General features: G+C 42.9%; 1 protein-coding gene across 1 annotated transcript in view; it reads right to left on the bottom strand.

Moving 5' to 3' along the window:
* Nucleotides 1-19528, bottom strand: part of insrb (insulin receptor b) — an 81690-nt gene that overhangs the window by 8906 nt on the left and 53256 nt on the right. The window contains exons 3-22 of the mRNA XM_018673274.2: nucleotides 16557-16765; nucleotides 16305-16438; nucleotides 9988-10127; nucleotides 9598-9742; nucleotides 9286-9500; nucleotides 8913-9039; nucleotides 8322-8572; nucleotides 7683-7850; nucleotides 7371-7569; nucleotides 5760-5898; nucleotides 5281-5434; nucleotides 4618-4766; nucleotides 2956-3112; nucleotides 2504-2600; nucleotides 2194-2261; nucleotides 1805-2034; nucleotides 1045-1155; nucleotides 738-900; nucleotides 497-626; nucleotides 252-386 (exon numbers count right to left, since the gene is read on the bottom strand). Of these exons, the coding sequence (XP_018528790.1) occupies nucleotides 252-386; nucleotides 497-626; nucleotides 738-900; nucleotides 1045-1155; nucleotides 1805-2034; nucleotides 2194-2261; nucleotides 2504-2600; nucleotides 2956-3112; nucleotides 4618-4766; nucleotides 5281-5434; nucleotides 5760-5898; nucleotides 7371-7569; nucleotides 7683-7850; nucleotides 8322-8572; nucleotides 8913-9039; nucleotides 9286-9500; nucleotides 9598-9742; nucleotides 9988-10127; nucleotides 16305-16438; nucleotides 16557-16765 (3121 nt within the window). The remainder of the gene's footprint in view (nucleotides 1-251; nucleotides 387-496; nucleotides 627-737; nucleotides 901-1044; nucleotides 1156-1804; nucleotides 2035-2193; nucleotides 2262-2503; nucleotides 2601-2955; nucleotides 3113-4617; nucleotides 4767-5280; nucleotides 5435-5759; nucleotides 5899-7370; nucleotides 7570-7682; nucleotides 7851-8321; nucleotides 8573-8912; nucleotides 9040-9285; nucleotides 9501-9597; nucleotides 9743-9987; nucleotides 10128-16304; nucleotides 16439-16556; nucleotides 16766-19528) is intronic.

Raw genomic sequence — 19528 nt, 5'->3', positions numbered from 1 at the left:
GATTTAAACAGGAATGAGGAAAATGGCCACGTGGAAGGTTCCTGTCATTCAGCCTCAGATTAAGACACAGTAGCTATCATCCATGCAGACGTAGGTAGTATGCAAAATATATTGTTATTGTTACATAATTATTAATCTAATATTAAAAAATAATAAACTTTAAAATAAAGTTACCTTCCAGCCAAGATACTGTGTCATATTGTCCAGATAACTTCACGTTAAAGGATGAAATCGTGTCTGTATTTACTCACATTCTCTCAGGACAGTTCTCTGGCCGGTCCAGGTATCCTCCATCCATGACAAACTTAAGAACCTGCTCGTTGGATAAACCTTGGTAAGGCTGCTCTGCTAGCGTACTGATCTCCCACAGCACAACGCCAAATGACCTGCAGAAACACACACACACACACACACAAAAGGGCAAATGTAATCAAATGAACCAGTAACGTGATCAGGATCGCAGAGACTGCATAACAACTGCTAAAGTGTGTCTTACCAGCAGTCAGAGTGGGCAGTGAAGACTCCATCCTTTAGAGACTCTGGAGCCATCCACCTGACAGGCAGCAGGCCCTTCCCTCCTTTACGGTAGTAGTCAGTCTCATAGATGTCTCGCGTCATACCGAAGTCTACGGGAAAGAGGGAGAGCTCAGTACAAAGTAAAACATTTTCCCATTGATAATAACACTCTGTGACAATAGATTCAGATCCACCAACAAAGACAAGACAAACTATAACACCTCCAATCTTGACAGTGAAGTCCTCTGCCACCATGCAGTTCCTGGCTGCCAGGTCTCTGTGGACAAACTTCTTGGCATTGAGGTAGGCCATGCCATCTGCAATTTCTGCAGCCATCTGGATCATCTCCTTCAGTGTGGGCGGTGGACGGCCTGATGGGTTGTTCTACAAACAAACATGCAAAAATACATTGTATGTAGTGCTGTCGCTGATGAGAGGACACTGGAGAACTGAGCTTCCTTTAGCTGTAATGGTTACTCATACTTGGATGGAGTTTATGAATCGCTGAGAGATTTCAGTTAGACTTACCTCAGAGTCCGGCCTGAGACTCCGCAGGTAGCTCTTCAGGTCACCATGGGTCATCAGCTCCATCACCACCAGGGTGGGCTGAGCTTTGGACACCACACCTAACAGACGTACCTGCATAGATAAAAACCAGGAACACACATTATTAAACATATGCAGCTGATCACAGTTTACACTTGACAAGAATGACAAGTAAACACAACATGTTTATGTTAAATTGTCCTGAGACGTTTGGCCATTTAAACCTGACGCACTACATGTAAAAATGACTACAATTCCCACACTGTTCATCACCACAGGCGACTGCTAATAACTTCACATTTAAGATAAAAGCTTGTAATTCAGCCTCAAGTATCTGCATTTCACTTGAGTGTGTCTACAGTATGCTTCCTATGGCCACAATGTCAATTCTCTCTTCATCAGTGGGGAAAATAATATGAATTTCTCACCACATCTCAACATGATTTTTCCAGCTGACAGCACAACATATGACAAGTTAATTAGTGCTTAGTATGCCGTTTAACAAAACAGTAATGGCAGGCGCAACTAAAGTGTAAACATTTGTTTTGGGAGTCAAACCGTGAGTCAATATGGCAGAATCAACACAACAAGTGAATCATGACTCTGTGAGTCATACATGTTCACGCTGGTTTCTGCAAAATGCAGAATTCACAAGTGTACTGATAGCTGCTTCAGTGTCCCTGTTAGGCAGTAATAAAGCTGTCGGAGGAAACTGTTTGAGACGTGCGAAAGTGTGTCGTACCACGTGGTGGCAGCTGAAGGCCTTCATGACCGAGGCTTCGTTGAGGAACTCGATCCTCTCTCGCAGGCTGGCCGACTCATTGACCGTCTTGACAGCTACGCGTGTCTCTGGGTCTCCCTTGACGATGTCCTTGGCGATTCCCTCGTACACCATGCCGAAGGAGCCCTGACCCAGCTCCCTGAGCACTGTGATCTTCTCCCGGGGTACCTCCCACTCATCAGGAACATACACTACACAAAACAGACACATTTTGATTGAGTGAACGAATTACCATGAGGCAGTGTCTATCTTTATGAATACAGGCACAATGATTTCACACTGGCTATCATCTGAAGATATGCATGTTGTACTTGGTAATATTATAACTTTTCTTATGATGCTCTTCTTACCATCATTAGCGCTGATGTATTCAGGGTTTGAGGAGGCGATAAGAGGTCCCGTTGGGCCTTCTGTTTGCCTGTAACACAACCACAAAATGCATCAGAGACACAGAGAAACTTATGTAAGTTGTGAATTTTCTCTTGTATGTCCTGACCTTCTTGCTTCATACACTATCTGTGATTAGTTGCCCTGTCACATTCTCCTGATAAGTATTCACCTTCAAATCCTGACTATAGGTTTTTAAACAAAATAAAGCACCATTCCCTCTTTGATATTGTAGGGAAGGATCGCTCTGATCCTGCCAGTCAAAGATCTTACCTCTTCTTGAAGATCCAAAAGACTCCACCTCCAACAAACAGCAGCAGGATGAAGCAGATAACTGGACCAATCACAATCCAAATCAAGCCTGGGTCCGCTGCAATAAACACAGAAGTCAGTGGTCAGTTCACTTAGGAGGATTAAAGTTAAAAGGAGGACAGAACTGCAGTAAAGAATAATAATAATAATAAAATAGTAAGTGTAATAACAGAGCTGAATTAGGTCTTGGTTATTTTATATCTTAAAAAAGGATGGAAACAATAAAGAAATTACAGACATTCATCGTTAACAGTTCTGAAGTGAATGGTTTGTTGAACCTTGAGTCAATGGCAACTCATGCATCTGGAAGTTCATAAAGTGCTTACACATTAGCAGTTTATGAACTTCCAGATGCATGTGAGTAATGTATGAGTGTTATACATGTGCGTCAGAGATATAGCTTCCCGTCTTACGGTTGGGCATGAAGAAGTAAGTGGTTTCTGTAAAAGAGCCATTTCCTGCCAGGGAGGTAGCGCGGACCCTCACACTGTAGTTTCCAGGCTGCACAAGCGACAGCTTCGTCCCACCTAACTTGAGGTAGGCAGGACGTGACACACAAGCTGTGTGAACCTGGAAGAAAAAAAAAAAAAACACAGACACTTCAGTATGAGGAAGTAGAGGCAGGAGTGTTTTACATCATTTTGAACCAAACAGAGTAAAACTACAAAATTTTGATCCTTTAAATATTCAAGTGTGCACAGAGACATGTTTTAAGTTTCGGAGAGAATTCTTTGGCTTTTAATTTACATCCCAAATTGCAATGAAAAGGCACAATGAAAAAAAATAACTTTGGTTAATGGTAAGACATTTTTAAGTTGAATCAATGTAAATCCATTCATCTACCTGGAACTGATCTTTTTAGTCATTTTACCAGGATTGTACTTTGTAATGGTAAAGTCACTCCACTACATGCTGTCACACTGAGAAGCATGTTACCAATTATTTACTATCTAACTGAGTCTGCAAAATAATAGCAGGAATGTTTTGAAAGAGCAAATGTTATGGAGCACAATGTAAAATACAATAACAACAGTATAAATGCAAGAGCACACATATAATGTGCTTCATGCTCATTAATGTGAATACAAAATATAACATATATATTGAATTAACAGCATTTACATACTTTTTTCCAGTGCATTTACTTCTGAAATGGTTTACAGAGTTTTGAGTTTAAATATTTTATTGTATCGAATCAATTTTATGTTGAATCAGTCAGAGGTCTGCTCAGAAAACATGTTAAAAGTCACTGTGATTCACTGTATGCGTTTAGCCACCACTGTTAAATACACTACATAATTAATAGTGAAACTCTGACGTGCTCTGAGCACCTATTTAAATAAATCCAGATTTGTTTCCACTGCAGGGTGTGTTAGTGAGTGGTGTGTTTTCAGCGCAGCTCAGTGCACTGGAGATGTTGTCTGAGATCAGTCCATCCCTGCCACTGCATTCTAGTCTTCCTTCCTGCCTCTGTCACTATGGTAACAGAGCTGCTACTGGCTCCTAGGGTCAGGCAGTGCAGCAGTGAATAGCAATGAGAGATGAATTCACACATTTACAGCAAGTAAACAACAACAACAACACACCAACATACAAACACACACACACACATAGACACACTGCCACAGACAAGCACTTGCGCACACAAACACACAGAAGTAATAATATGCAAACACACGCAGCAGAAAACATCAACACACACTGGTAGCAGGGGGAGTTTGTCAACAAATATTTCCTTTGTTCCTCTCTCCATATAAGGAACAGAGAGAATTTGAGTAGGTACAGCAAACCTCTTCTTTCCTACCTGCAATCCACTCCCCAGAGTCTACCCAGAGCACTCCTCCTCCTCTCTGCATTTCCTCTCACCTTTTCCATGTTTTCTTGAGCGCCCATCTCCCTATAAGTCCTATATTTCTCCTTCCTACAGAGTACACCAAGATCATTTCTGCTGGCTCTTTCCCATCCTCACCTCTGCCTCCTTCAGTTTACAGAAAGAGAGCCACAATCCCTTCTTTCCCCAGACTTTTTCCTGCATCCTCACACTCTGAAAGTTGGGGACAATGACTGTTACTGACCTCTGTGTCTCCGACCTTCCTGTAGAAAACCTCGTATAGGATGATGAGGCCGTTGGGGGAGCGGGGTGCATTCCATTTGATCAACACATAAGGAGGCTCGGCCGTCACTATCTCATGAGTCACGGGGCCTGGGATGTCGTCTGCTTTCTCTGTAGGTACCAGACAGAGAAAGACAGTTAGCATGTGTACAGTATAAAGCACTGTGGTTCCACATTCATCTCTGACTGCCTCTAAAAAGAAATCTGATATTCACTGCTTTTTTGGGTGCACATGTGAACTTCATACATTCTTTAACTGTCTAGTTTATTCTGATCACTGATGGCCTTTGTTAATGCTAAATGTACCGGAAAATCTCAGAGAGGCGTGTCAGAATTTTAGGCTACCATCACTAATATAAATGGGGTGGGCATAATACTATACACATCTGTCTAAAGCAATACAATTCAACACCATCGCAAACTGAAGTCTCCAAAATGACCATGAAGGTTGAATCAGCACCTGTCTGAAATAGTTTTAACAAGAACGGAACATTATAACCTTCATGAGGGTAGAATTTATTGCATGACTGTTGTATTTGACTACACTGCTTTTAGCTACTGCAGGTTACCTAATAAATCTAACACTGAGTGTGTGTCTATGTGTGAGGTTTCTATTTGTTCTTACCCTCAGGCATGGTTCGGGCGCTGACATAAGTAGCCATGCTGCAGCGTTTAGGGTCCGTCGGATGGTTGCAGGCCATGATCTCTATCTTATAACTGGTAAAGTGGTGCAGGTTGGAGATGACTGTTGACTCCTTTGAGAACACCTTCAGCTCCACCTTGAGCAGGAAAGATGAGAAATCTAATTACTCCAATGGCATCAATGATTTATGGGTGCAGCCAGAGTTGCTCATGCTGCCATCATGTCAAAAAAGCAACTTAAAAAGTATTTAACTGTCTCATGGAATATAGCGTCCTCTGAGGCTAACCTAACCTAACCTTGACTTGTAAAAGGGATCCATTCTGTTTTCTTTTTTCTCATTTTGCAATGAGCTTCTCTGAACACGAAACACGGGACGGAAAAGTCAACAGCAAATACTGCTACAGAACAATGATACACAGATAATAATTTGTATGTTATACAAAACATAAGGTGTTTGAGACCTTGGATCCCTCATCATCCTCGTCATCATCTTCAGGGGTGGCTGTGGTGGAGCCAAATGGCACACTGGGGGCTGTGGTAAGGAAGTGAGGGAGTTGGGTGGCGTTGGCAACTCCCACTGAGCGTCGTCGACGAGACGGTCTGGAGAAACAAAGCAACAGGCAAATCAGTTAGCAAAGGTAAGTCTTAACAGAAACTGGAGAAAATAATTCTTGAAGCTATTTTCTGGAGATTCTACACGAGTCTCAGGCACACTGAGATAAATTATCAACACAAAAGTAAGAAACATAAATGTGAATTAGACTCAGCAGATGGCAGATGGAGCAGAATTGTGGAGCAGGCCAGTAAGGACCTCTGCTCACAGTAACCTTTATAGTGTGTGGCAAGTTTGACTGCATGACATTTATCCACAAATACCACCTACTGCCCAGCTGGAGGAGCTACAGGACCTCACCACTGGGTGGTGCCAATGAGCAAAGTTAGCTTTACTCTCAGTGTCTGTCAGCGTAAAAGCACATGAGCTCAAACCAAATTATGACACAGAAGTACTGCAATGTACTTTTGTGTAATCAGTGTTTATGAGTTATTTTCTTTCCTTCAAAAATGACCACTTTTAACTGTCTGTGCACTTTAACCTAAGCTGCTGCAGTGAAGCCTCTGTTTCACTGTACAAGGAAGTGAAGGACTGAGTTAATGTTGAACCAATACTTGCTCACGTAGGAGGAAAAATACAAAGCTTCCTCCATCCCTTTGCGTGATGGAAAAACAGAGCACAAGAAGTTTTTTTCTATGTACTTGAGTGTATGGAGCTGACCTTGGCTGATTCGGTGGCATGGGTTCAAAATGCAGCTGAGGTGTGTTGAGTTTCTGTGTGTGTCCAAATGGCAGTCTGCATGACTGCACCCCTGACTGGCATGAATGATAATGGGCACAGTAATCACTCCCCTAGGGAAGCAGGAGGGAGAGACTGTGGGTGTTTGTGTGTGAGAGGAGAGGAGAGGGGAGGGGGACCAGGGCCCAGACAATCAGCACCTCCCACCCTAAGCCCCCAACAGTAGTGCCCAGTACAAAAACAAGGGTCTACATAATACACATACACACACAGATGGATGGACGAGACAAAGTTGGCACAGAGTCCTTTTCAGACGCACATCATGTTGGCTGAAACAAAGGAGAAGTAAGGGGCTCCAGTGTTGCTGCTGCATAAAAAAACATAAACTAACAACACAGGAAGCTCTTCTTGGTGCCATTCAACTGGTGTGGAGTTTTTTGGCATCTTGGATAAAAAAAAAAAAGAGAAGGAACTGAATATCTGATATTGCTGGGATCAAGACTCAACCTCTGAATCATTTGTTTTGACGCCCCATTAAGTCATCTGTCCTCGCAAGAAAAGAAGAGAAACTTGATTCTCTTAGAACTTTTGGGCGAAACCAAAGTGGCTTAAATCGCCAGTGATCTCAATGAACATGTCATAGCTACACGGTGAAAAGTGAAAAACTGTTTTACTGTTTACTAAAACATTACTGTGCTTCAAAAACACTAGACACAGTCTCTAACCTTGGAAATGGTGCTGAGACAAGCTGGTCAATTCAGTTACAATCCGAGATGTGTACCTGCTCTCGAAGACTTCATTGTGGAGGTAGTTCTCGAAGGTCTTGCGGTACTCGATCTCTTCCTGCTCCTTCTTTAGCTGGTTGTCTGTCTTGGGGCAGGCGCAGCACCTTCCCCCTGCTGTGAGCTCATCTGTGTGGTTCCACTTCTGCTCATCCTCACTGTCCAGGTGGGTCGGGGTCCGAGACGGCAGCTTCATTCCTGGGTAAGGAGAAACAGGTGTGAGGGGAAGCCAGAGGCACAGATGTGGAGTGAGCGGCAGCTGACTGCAGGCCCCCGGGCAGATTCAAGTGCGGTAGCCCGCGGATACTGACCTTGTAGGCAGTAGTCAAACTTGTAGAGGTCGCTGTCCTCGGGCTGCTTGCGACAGACCACCCGGTAGTGGGTGATGTTGCCGTTGGGACTGGTTGGAGGCTTCCACTTCAGGATGATCTGAGAGGAGGAGTTGGAGGAGGAGATGGGGTCTAGAGGCACTGAGGGCTCTGAGAAGGACAGAGGAAGACAGTGAGATGACAGTCAGGATTTTCTGAAACACTAACTTCCAACTTTAAGTAACTGTAACATCAATTTAGACAATGCAGCACGAGACTCGTTGAAAACGTGATGTGATAAGTTCTTCATCGGCTTATCATTGGATGAAGGTTACCTGTGGAGTTAGGGTTCCTGACTGCCTGTGGCACTACTGTATTTGGCACTGATTAGATTATCTTCTTTTTGTTTATGTTACGTTTGTTTCTCTCTGTTACTATGACTGACAGCTGGTGGCAATAACAAGCCCAGAAACAAAGCGATGCCCATGGAAAGGTGGGGAAGATTTAGACTGCTACTAAACAAGCACAGACATAAACAATGCAGGTTGAAAATAATTAATAATTTATGAAGAATGCATTCAGCATGTTTGTTAAGCTTCAGAGACACAGCACAGTGTGTGTTGATGTGTTATTTTAACTCACTGGAGGCGTTGGTGCGGACATAGATGATCTCGCTCTTGGCTCCATGAACCTGGTGCTCATCAGACGCAGACAGTTGGGTTTTAACCATGATGGCATACTGGGTCCAGGGCTTCAGTGGTCGGATTAGGTGCCCCGGATCCTCCGCCTTCTTGCCATCCGTTGAACGGGGTGGAGGATCAACATCAGCAATTGCCCAGCTGTTAGAGCCACATGCGTCCTGGCCATCAAACTCTGTCACATTCTTATATGGCCTGGAGCAGATGGAAAGAAAGTGGTCAGAGAACCAGTCAGCCACAGATGTAAATTGTTTTCAAGCGGTGAAAAACTGTCCTGGTTAAGATACTGATGTGACTTTCAAAGTTAAGATCAGTCCAAAATAACTTGAGAGGTTCTTCACTGTAAAGTCTTTAAGTGAATCTTGATTAAAATATCATAATTGACAGTATCAATGACAGCAGTGAGAGAAAGCATGGCCAATCAAATTGAGCATAGCTGCTGCTGCTCAATGTGAGCAACTGTCATAACATAACTTTGGTACATTTTACATACAACATGGTGCAAAAAAATCCCTTGATTTTGTTTAAGACTTACGCCTCTTTGTAGAGAACCATAAATCCCAGCAGGTCTCTAAAATCTAACGGCCAAAAGGGCTCCCACTTTAGTATAATCATATTTGATGAGGTCTTGATCATGGTGAATTTCAGCAGCTTGGTCTCACCTAGGGGATAAAAGAGATGACAGTCAGAACATGCCTTTGGTAAAAGAGCAAAGTGAACAGTAGAACCTCAAACAGATTAGATTAGATTAGATAGATACTTTATTAATCCGCATGGGAAAAACACACCATTGCTTCTGCTTTTGTGGTACAAAAAAACAAAAACAAAAACAGGATTCCTGCACAAACAAATCCTTTTTTAATGAAGCTTAAGCTTGCAAAAAGCCCAAGAACATCTACATATCTTACAGGAAGCTTGGTCCCCGTTGTTGCGTACAGCGATGTCATTCTTTTGGTTGCGCTCCTTGGTTCCCGTCACCTCCTCCATCTTCCTGATTTCAGACATGCAAAGTTTGGAGTTGTAGTGGAAGAACGTACGACCACGCTGGATGGTCAGGTTGTGCTTGGACCAATCCCACAGCTCTCGCAGGTTCTGGTTGTCCAGTGCGTAGAAGGCATAAACACTAAGAGAAACAGAGGGAAGGCAGATAAAGACATTAAATATAGCGTAGGAGGCACATTTTTTAACTAATAGGAGAGGAGGAGGAGGAGGAGACTTACTCATTCTCAAGATGCTCCCCCTTGATAATGCGCAGTTTACGGAGGAAGGAGAGGGAGACCAGGGCGTACGCTCTGCGAACAGTCAGGTAGCCTGTGATTTCCTCAATCTGGCCCAAACTAGCCTCCAACTCAGCAGCTATGTTATCTGTGAGGAGACAGACAGTTAGTCACATAGACAGCCACCAGGTGATAGCAGAAGACAGACCAGTGGGCACAGTGATAAGACATACACACATTGAATGAACAAACAGACAAACTCGATGACTGTAAGTCCAGATACAGAGACGAACACGGACTGAGAAACATTAGCTATGGAAGGAGGAGGAGGGGGACAGACACAGTGAGCCTCTACAGGAGGCCCAGCGGGCGGTGAGGTGAAGTAGTACTCACTCCCTCCTCGAATCTTGATGATCATGTTTCCGTGGAGAACAGTGCAGCCTCTCAGAGCCTGGGCTGAAGTTACCGAGTCGATCGTCTTGTTTCCCACACACAGTTTGGGGCACAGGCCTGCGCACGGTGAACAGGTCAACCTACACACACACGCACAGAGACATGCGCACAGATTAGGATCATCAACACCACATCAGCATCTTAATGAATGAGGCAAGTGTGTGTGCGTGTGTGTGTCTCATGAGAAAAAAAAAAAACAATGTATTGTTAATGCAGTCATTATTGGCAGATGCCAATCAAGACAGAAAAGTAGGGGTATTATAGATTAATCAAAATGGCCCCATGTCTATAACTATGGCTGCTACGTTCATGCGAGCATCACAATCATTTTTAACACGACAAGCTAAGTGACAGGACGCTTGGAGAAATCATGGAAATACTACAGAGTAACGCCTTCAGGAGGAGAAAACAACAACGTATTTTCTGAGAGAAGATAACAACAAATACCATGAATGTTTCTGAGTGCAGTTATCAGAAATGGAATGGAGTCGGACTGAATGGTATGAGGCAGGAATGCTCAGTGACGTACTGGTGTGGCGTGGGCTGGGACCAGGAATGACATGGCATATTCAAACAACAAGGCTGAATCTGTTTAGAGGAATTTAACTGATACACATTTCTTCTGCTCACTGAAGTCTATTCTGAATTTTAAATGTAGGCAAACATCTGACCTAATATTTAACTTCTTGTTTTTACCTTGATCCTAATCTTAAGTTCTGATATCTGCTTTTTGTATTAAGCAATTTTAATAAACATGAACTTCCTTTATTAGTTGTAACAAACACAACAACACTAAAGTAGTAGTGAGATGTATGAAATTTGCAAATCTACATTACTGAGTGGAAAGTTTCATAAACAGATCATCCAAGTGAGTGACAATCAAACAGAACCTTGCAATTCAGTGAATGAGCTGAGATGTATTCAGAGGTGAATCAGTATAATTCTCTCAATTAATTTGATAAGTCCCATAATGAATCCATAGGCTTTTAGGAGCAGAATTAGATTATGCAATCTCTCATCCATATCTGAGCCTCCTCCATTTTTATTAGCACTGAGCGATAGAGGAGAGAGCTTTTTCATCCTTTGCTTCAATTACTTTTGTCGCACATGCAACACACGCGCACGCACGAATGCACAATCACAGGCAACAAGAACAACATGACTGAAACACCAGCTGCAGTTCCCAACAGGCTTTCCTCTGTTTCTCTCTCTCTCTCTCTCTCTCTGTCTCTCTCCCTCTCTCAGCTCTATGAGTGGCGTCCTCTCCCTGCAAACATGTGCTTGAGCACGTAATCACATACACACACATACACTGAGCAATGAGGCCTTGATATTGCTGCCTTTCAGGAAATTCATTCTCAAAAGGCCGGCCTTGTCTAGCAAGCAGCCGGTTACACACCACACAGAGAAAAGGGACCCGATGCTTCATTCACAAATCCACTATTTTTATTTTTTAGAAGCCCTCTTGAAAAAACACAATCCCTCTCTTTAATTCCACTTCCAGCTTTGACATCCCTAACCACAAAGGGCTGCCTTATGCTTAACTAAAATGCTTTATTTTGGTTGGTGGGCGACCTCAACATATAGCTCCTAGCACCACTGAATGACAGCTTTCCCCACCTATTGGCAGTCATTTAAAAGGTTGCTCTAACATGAGGTGGCCGTGCAACAGAAACAAGAAAGCTGGGTCGCATTTTTCTCTTTTCTTGAGAAATTGATCTTTAAATCAGAGGAGGGCAGGGGACGACACTGGGCCAGAGTTTGAAGCAGTCTGATCAGAACTTCAAAACTAAAAGTTGAGGTGACAATGATATCAAACAGAAGCCTTAACAGGCACCGTTATAAAGCAGCCCCTGTGCCCAGGGAACAGCGAACAAAGGATGCTGTTGTTCACTGCAGGGTCCATGCAAGCTCTGCATGAACTCCCATTTGTAAGCTGACCCTGTTTTAATTCTATGTTTATGCAACTCTTATTATAATCCCCCCACTCCAGGAAGCACACACACAAGAACACCCCCCCACCCCCAAACAGCCAGACCGTGCTACAGATGCCATTCACCATGGTGACATGCAACACTGACTCCCAGGGGTGCTGTTTTGGTCCTTGTCTGGCTTTTCCTGTCCACCCTGAGAGAGCCAAATGACCCATTACACACCTGGCTTCTCCCAGTTTCCATCTTATCAAGCTCTTAATAATTTACATCAATCAGAGGCCAAGTCATTGTTTCCCCTCTATGACTTCTGAATGAGTGGAAACACACTGTAATGATCTCTCCCAAACAACAGTGAGAAGAAACACTCAAATATATTTTGTGTGTGTGTCTCTCTCTCTTTCTCTCTCTCTTCATCCACATGGAAAATCGTATATTCAGCTCCTCAAAAGTAACGCTCTAGTTGCAGTGTAGAAAGAGAGAATGTTTTGGGCCGTTGTACTGAAAAACACAGACACACAGGCAGACAGGCTGGGTCCAACGGCAGCTCTTAAAGGGACAGTGTTTATCTGTCCGGCTGAACTCTGTGACTCGAGCTCTGGGGTCTGCTAGAACCATCGAGAACAGAGGCTGCAGCTGACGCTTGGGTTTGGTTTTGGGCCCAGGCTTGGTGGAACCAGACCGAGTGCACGCGCACACACATACAGCTGTACTACTGTGCTAATGTGGCGTCCAAGAAAAATGAGTAAACTCTTCTCATACTGTAGATGTGAGTGTCAGGAGAGTATAGCTACCTGTCTGAAGAGACAAGCAGAGACAGAGGATGCAGCAACAATGTGTAGAAATTACTGCAACAGTGCAGGACACTTACAGTACATGTAAAAACATATTTTATCACAAAGTGCATTTTATCATCAACATCTCAAACTGTTCACCTGACAGTTCCCAAGTCAGGGACATGAGACAGTTTTGATCTGTAGGGACATCTAGTTCGTCAACATACTTTAGTTGTTGTTACATTTCTATAACTTTACATTCTAAATATCCCGACTAACTATTACTTAAACTCTAATTTGCATAATACTACAGAGGGACGGCAAAGGGGGATAGGATTTTACTATCCAACAGTTAATTGTCGTCACAGTAAAACCATGATGCAAACATTTGGATCTCCGTTCCTCTTCCTGTGGAACATCCCTTCAATCCTCACTGGTGTGTGTGTGTGTGTGTGTGTGTGTGTGCATGTGTGTGTATACGCCTTTATATGATTTGCGTCGTCTGCCTGACTATCTGGGCATGCGTGTGTGTGTGTGTGTGTGTGTGTGTGTGTGTGTGTGTGCGCATGTGTGTGTATACGCCTTTATATGATTTGTGTCGTCTGCCTGACTATCTGGGCATGTGTGTGTGTGTGTGTGTGTGTGTGTGTGGGTGTAGCTTCTGCCTGGATCAGCCACTGTGATGACGCTTGTTCTTCTTGCTATAACCAAACCATAGCAGCCTGACACGCACAACTGCAACAGAATCCCAATGGAAAAGAAAAGTCTTGTTTATCACATAATGTGCTGCACACATATGTCTACGTGCAAGCACACACATAAACAAAAACACACACACACACATAAAGGATGCCATTCTGCCTTATGCCTCAGGGTGTATGACTGAGACTTAAAGCAATGTTCTTTTCTGTCTAAGCACCTGATAATCCCTGCAGGCTGGCACCATGCAAGGGAAAGTCAATCTCTCTCTTACACTCTCACACACACTCACACAATACATTTGGAGTCATTTTTGGTTGAAATGTCCTTACCATTTCCGCTGAGAGTACTAAAAGTTCTGAGCAGATGAGTGTGTGTTATTTACTTAAGAAATACGTCTATATATATATATGTGTGTGTGTGTGTGTGTATACACACACACACACACACACACACACACATATATATGTATATATACACACACACCATATACACCTCCCTCTGTCTGAACACAAGCTTGCATCTGGAAAAAGTAACTTGACCAAACACTTCTCTGGGAACAAACTAATATAGTCAGGAACACGTTCCGTGCACATAAACACTCAAATGCATGTACGCGCATGCACACATACACACAAATACACACACGCGCACACACAGGTACACCAGAAACATACAAACACCATCAATCATCCAGCCACCTGCGGATTCAAGCAATGCAGGCATCTCCAGCACACAACCTGCTCTTATTAGAACAAACTCAGAGAAATATGCCTCTCTGTGCTTCTTTTCCACTCACTCCTCATCTCTCTCTCCCTTCTCCACAATTCCTTCACATCTTCATCTGAAACAAACAGAAAATGCTCTCGTACTAGTAAAGGCTTCTGTCATAGCTTTAATGCGCAACACTTCTTCTTGGTACGTGACTTGGCGTGTGGTAATGTTTTTTAAAGTACGAGTAGCCTGGCAGCCCTTCTCATAGCTATTTTGTCAGATGAGCCTAGCCACAGACAGACAGACAACAGGAGTATTTCATCCATCATGTTTCTATTGGAAAATCTTTTATCCTCATTGCCCAAACAGATGTATGTGTTTTGAAAGCATGCAAACAGTAGTGGTTTCAAAACACGTACTTGGCCTCAAAACAAATACATGTTCTCCTCCTTTAGCAACAGCTACTGACGCTAAATGAGGAAGCCAGTCGTGTTCCTCTACCCCCCTGTACTAAGAGTAAGAATGCTAAATAAGGTCATGCCCTTGCTTGTTGCACACGCAGACAAAGCTGTGCTAAATGGGACCAGGTGAGGTCTAGACAGTTTTTTTGAGGTTTGAGTACATTCAAGGTACTTGGCTGTCACTTTTATCCAGTGCCATTTCTAATAAGATAAGAGGTGTGCTTAAGGACAAATGGCTCTTACAGGGATTTGAACCTTTGATCTTTCACCTGTGTCACATACTCTTCTAGCCACCTTAAAAACAGAGATACACTGTCCTTGGCACTGCACAACATGCTCGAGCCTCTCAAGACCATCTTTAAATACACAAATCCTCTCAATCAATCAATTCTCATTACCAATTTACTATTATTCCACACAAAATAATCTCATGTGAACCGCTCAACCAGACTAAGTAAACAGGTCCCAGACAGACTGTAAAGTTGAGCTCAGGTTACTACTGAATAATCCTTTCAATAGGAAAATAATTGGCCCAGTCACATTATTTCACTCCAGTGCACCCTTTTAGGCTGTTTCCAAAATAATCAACACAGAGTATGATTAGAAATGTTGCTCCACGCTGACATTACAAGTGTTTTTGGTAGACCACATAAAATCCAGTATAAGTAAACTAAATATATTAATATAATCTGCATACTTAAATGCTTACAAAACTTTTATAAACTGCTGTGGAAAAACTGTTTGTTCTTTTGTGTCTGTTTGGTTCAGCTTTGACTTGATGCAGCTGTGTAATCACTGAGAACAGAACATGATGGAGGCTGTGAAAACACCAGGGACTCGTTTACAGAAACTGAGATTTGAGGACTTATTTGTATATGAAATTATGTAGCCTCATGCCTATATGGAACCTTTGTATTTGGTTCTACTGAGTAACTTATAACACCAATAGCAACTAATATCAGGTTCAACTTTATTATTCATCTGGAATGCTGCTTATTTTATGTACGAAATGAGAATATTGTTAACTGGTACTAATGGCTTTGCATTTATGTATTCAAGTTTTTACAAATAGCATATTTTCATATAAACATATATTATTTTTTACTTATTCATGTGACTTTGTGGTCTTTTCTGAACACTTAACAGTCAAGATTAGAAGAGACAACAAAATTTAACTCCTAGATGAAAGAATAAAACATCCAAAATAAAACATAATGCATGCAGTTTAAGGTGGAATCTTACTGATTGTCTGGAATGTCCCAAACTAATCATAAACCTGCATGTTTTTATAAGCAGCTCTGCTTAGGGTCGACAAAGAGGCAAACAGAGAAGCAGGTGATGTTTTGCCCTTTTCTTTCGTCATGTACTACGTCTTGTCACATTTTATTCCCAGCAGCCCAGCTGCTTCTCCACAGATGAGAAAGAGACTTTCCATAGGGGAAAAATACGCCTGCCTTTCTGTTTGATCAACTTCCAAATGCCATTATCTCTTGTGTGCAAATGTTATTGAGTGTGTTCACTGACCACAATCTGCTGAAGTCACAGTTGGATGATTTGTTGTGGCTGACAGTTACATCACATCACTGATCATGTAAAGATTGGCCACCATCAATAACACAGCAGTGTTGATAGTGGCATTAAAGGTGTGCGTGTGTGTGTGTATGAGCCGGACGTACGTAGTGGAGTTTACAGTGGTGTATCCAGAAGGACACTCTGGAATACACGCCCCGTTATGGATGACGTATTCATGGCAGACTGACTCCCGATCCTGGTTCAACTTCTTAGTCTGCTTACACTGGTTGTGGAGGTCCTGGATTAAAAAGCAAAGAACAAAACATTTATGTTTGCACTAATTCATGAGTTTACTATATCTACATTTGCGCTAACTATTAAATAAGTTCACTTCAAGAATTAAAGTTAATACCAACCTGACAGAAGGAGAAGCTAACACAGCGCCAGCCCCTGAAGACATAGTATCCAGGAGGACATTTCTCTAAACACGTGTTCCCATGCTGGAGGTTCCTGCAGGCCACACAACTACTTGCATTACCTGGCTCAGAACAGCCGCCCAGGCACTGGTCATGGCAGCACTGGCCCTGAAGGCTGCACGCTCCATGTTTACAGTTGTCCAAGCACACTGAAGAGAAGGAGAAGGAGAGGAGAAATGAGAAAGAGGTGGTTAATAACATGATTGACAGTGGTGGACATATGTTTATACAGATTTGGCATTTGGAGACACAAATACCAGAAGCAAAGTAGAATAAAAAAAAACAAACAAACATAAACAGCTGCATGTAGGCATGGATATTTCTCTCTGTCTCTGTTGCAATGTCTCACAAAAAAATTAAAACAAGAAGCGGCAGAGAGAGCAAAACTCTGTGGTCACCAAGTAGTGGTTTGCTCTGATCTGAGAGCAATAAGAGAACCACATGCACATACACACACATGAACATGGTTGCATTTTCTATAAACAGTTGTTCTCAGCTAGGCCCTTTGGCCCTTTGTTGCCTTTTTTAATGCATTACTGGGAACAGTGTACTGCTATCAGGAAGAATACAGTCCTGCAACAGAAGAACTTTTGACCCTGATGAAAAGGTCAAACGAATGTCAAAAATAACAAAGCGCAGAAAAATAAGATCAGTGACTTCCTTGCTGGGTGATGGACTGCTGACTCTGATATTTACATCGCTAACTTTGTTTCCAGTAGAATGACCCAAATGTTCACTCTAGAGGTTGGCTGACCATTTCAACTAAATTTGCACAAAAACACAGATTAGACAAACACTAATTATCCTTCAAGAACACAATCAGACAAGCTGCAGCTGTAATTTGCATGCAAACATGCAATTGGACAACCACTGATTGCCCACTTTGCATCCATGAAACAGCCAGTGACCACAGTTTATGCCTGACAGCGGCAGCCTGCAGTCCCATGGAAACAACTTTAATTGCTAATAGGCTGAACATTATACATCATTGGCTCATGCCAGGTTTCATTTGACCTATTGGGAAACAGCATTTGGTCAGTGTCAGTTGTGATTGGATTAGCAGTCAGGTTTGACCTGTGCCCTCTAATGATCTAATAAACTAGCTGTTTATTGCCTTGACTGTGAGCCAGTGGAGACTCATTAGATCTCACCTTATACTAGGCACTGACTTTCTTACCAACTGCACATACTGACTGGGTGAAAACAGGTTAGGGACTCGCCATAAGTCCTGGGTTGGTTTACTGTTGCTCTAGGTTAAGTTTTAGTCTAGAATCCACTTTGGCAGGTAAAGAACATCAGCAAGTGAAATATTCTCTGGTAAAGTAATCAAACTTTTTGGATTTATCAGCCACCCACAACTTTAGATGACAACATAAGAATAAAGTCTTGATTTTGAACGCTCTATTCTTATGCTAAAAACACCTTAACAACCATCTCTGTTTCAAAACATCTAATCCTTTCATTTCCTCTGAAATTCTCTAAAGAGAACAGCTAAATATTTAGGCCATATCTGACCTCCGACTGGGTTTCCTGTTCATGACTGTGGCTCAGCGTGTTTCTCACTATACTGTCAGCTTTGATTTCATGTGCTAGCTGAACCAAAGAACGTCAGGGCAAGAAGCAGATCTAGGTCAAATAAAGACCCACAAACATTGCTAACATTTTATGACTGTGCTTTGGGTCCTTTATGAGTGAAATCAGCAGCGTCAAGGAAGGAAAGATTCTGCATTTGAGAGTCTTTTGATTAACTTTGATGATATCTGAGATATCCTTACTATGAAGAAAGCTAAAATCAGTAAGATGAACCACAACCATAGTTCTCTGGCAGCTACAAAATTGGAAGAACCACTGCTCAGAGCAGTGGCTCACACTGTTCAAAAGGGGAAAAGTGCAATGGGGGCACAGTATGCCAGTCTTTGTGGGATGCCACCTCTGTGAGGACATCACATGAGCCCTCTCTGCCAAGGATACAGCTAGGACCCCCCCGCCCCACCTCCTGCATGGGAGGGCTGTTCATTGTGCTGCCTGAGTAAAAGCAGAGAGGATAATTTGAGTTGCAGGGGGGAGAGGAGGGGTGGGATACTAAGGTTAAAGGAAAGAACCATGAGAAAAGGTACAGGAGGTCAAAACCGCGGAGAGGGAGAACGACTACTGTAGAAAAAACATCATGTCTGTCTTTCTGGGGTAGTTCATGCAGGGGTTGCTCCACTGCATTTTCTTTACTATGAGCTAGAAAACCCACCACTGCATACAGTTGTCTCTGACCCACAGAGAAAAATGCATAGCTCTTCTCCAACCCTCCCCCCTTTTCCTCTGTCTGCTGTGTGCGTACATGCTGTGATCGCGGCATCACACAGCAGAGCAGGGAGGGCTAAGACAGCTCCCCGATCCAGCTCCAGCCATGCAACTCCATGCCGGAGTGCCGCTCCAGCCCCAGATCCACCCTCAGCTTCAGCCAATGTGTTTGCTGGCTGGGGGAGGCAGCCATTCAATGGCCTCTTCCATGTTGGGAGGAGAGACACCCAGGGTTAACCCTGGCCTTGCTGGGGCAGACAGGGGGCAGACGCAGCTAAGGAGCCAGCATGACAGGGAAGATGAATCTACTGCTGCTGCTTTGGGTGAATTACAACGAGCTTAAGACTGGAGCAAGGCCAAAACAGAGATAGGTGGAGCTAGTAAATCAGCTTTACATCAAATCCATTCAATACATGGTCATGAAAAACAGTTGTTTACATCCTCCTGTTATGTTAATGGATACATGCAATAAATCAAAGCACTACCCCTGCTATTTTATTTTATCTGTTTGTTATTTTTTTAATTCTTCCAAGGTATATTCATCCTTTTCCTCTCCTGTTTCTGTCTGATCCCTGAACAGTGGTCTCAGCAGGGAGCACTACAGCAGAATAACACCA

This window comes from Lates calcarifer, linkage group LG17 (assembly GCF_001640805.2).
Source record: "Lates calcarifer isolate ASB-BC8 linkage group LG17, TLL_Latcal_v3, whole genome shotgun sequence".
Taxonomy (NCBI): Eukaryota; Metazoa; Chordata; class Actinopteri; family Centropomidae; genus Lates; species Lates calcarifer.
This window is presented reverse-complemented; position numbering and strand designations above follow the sequence as displayed.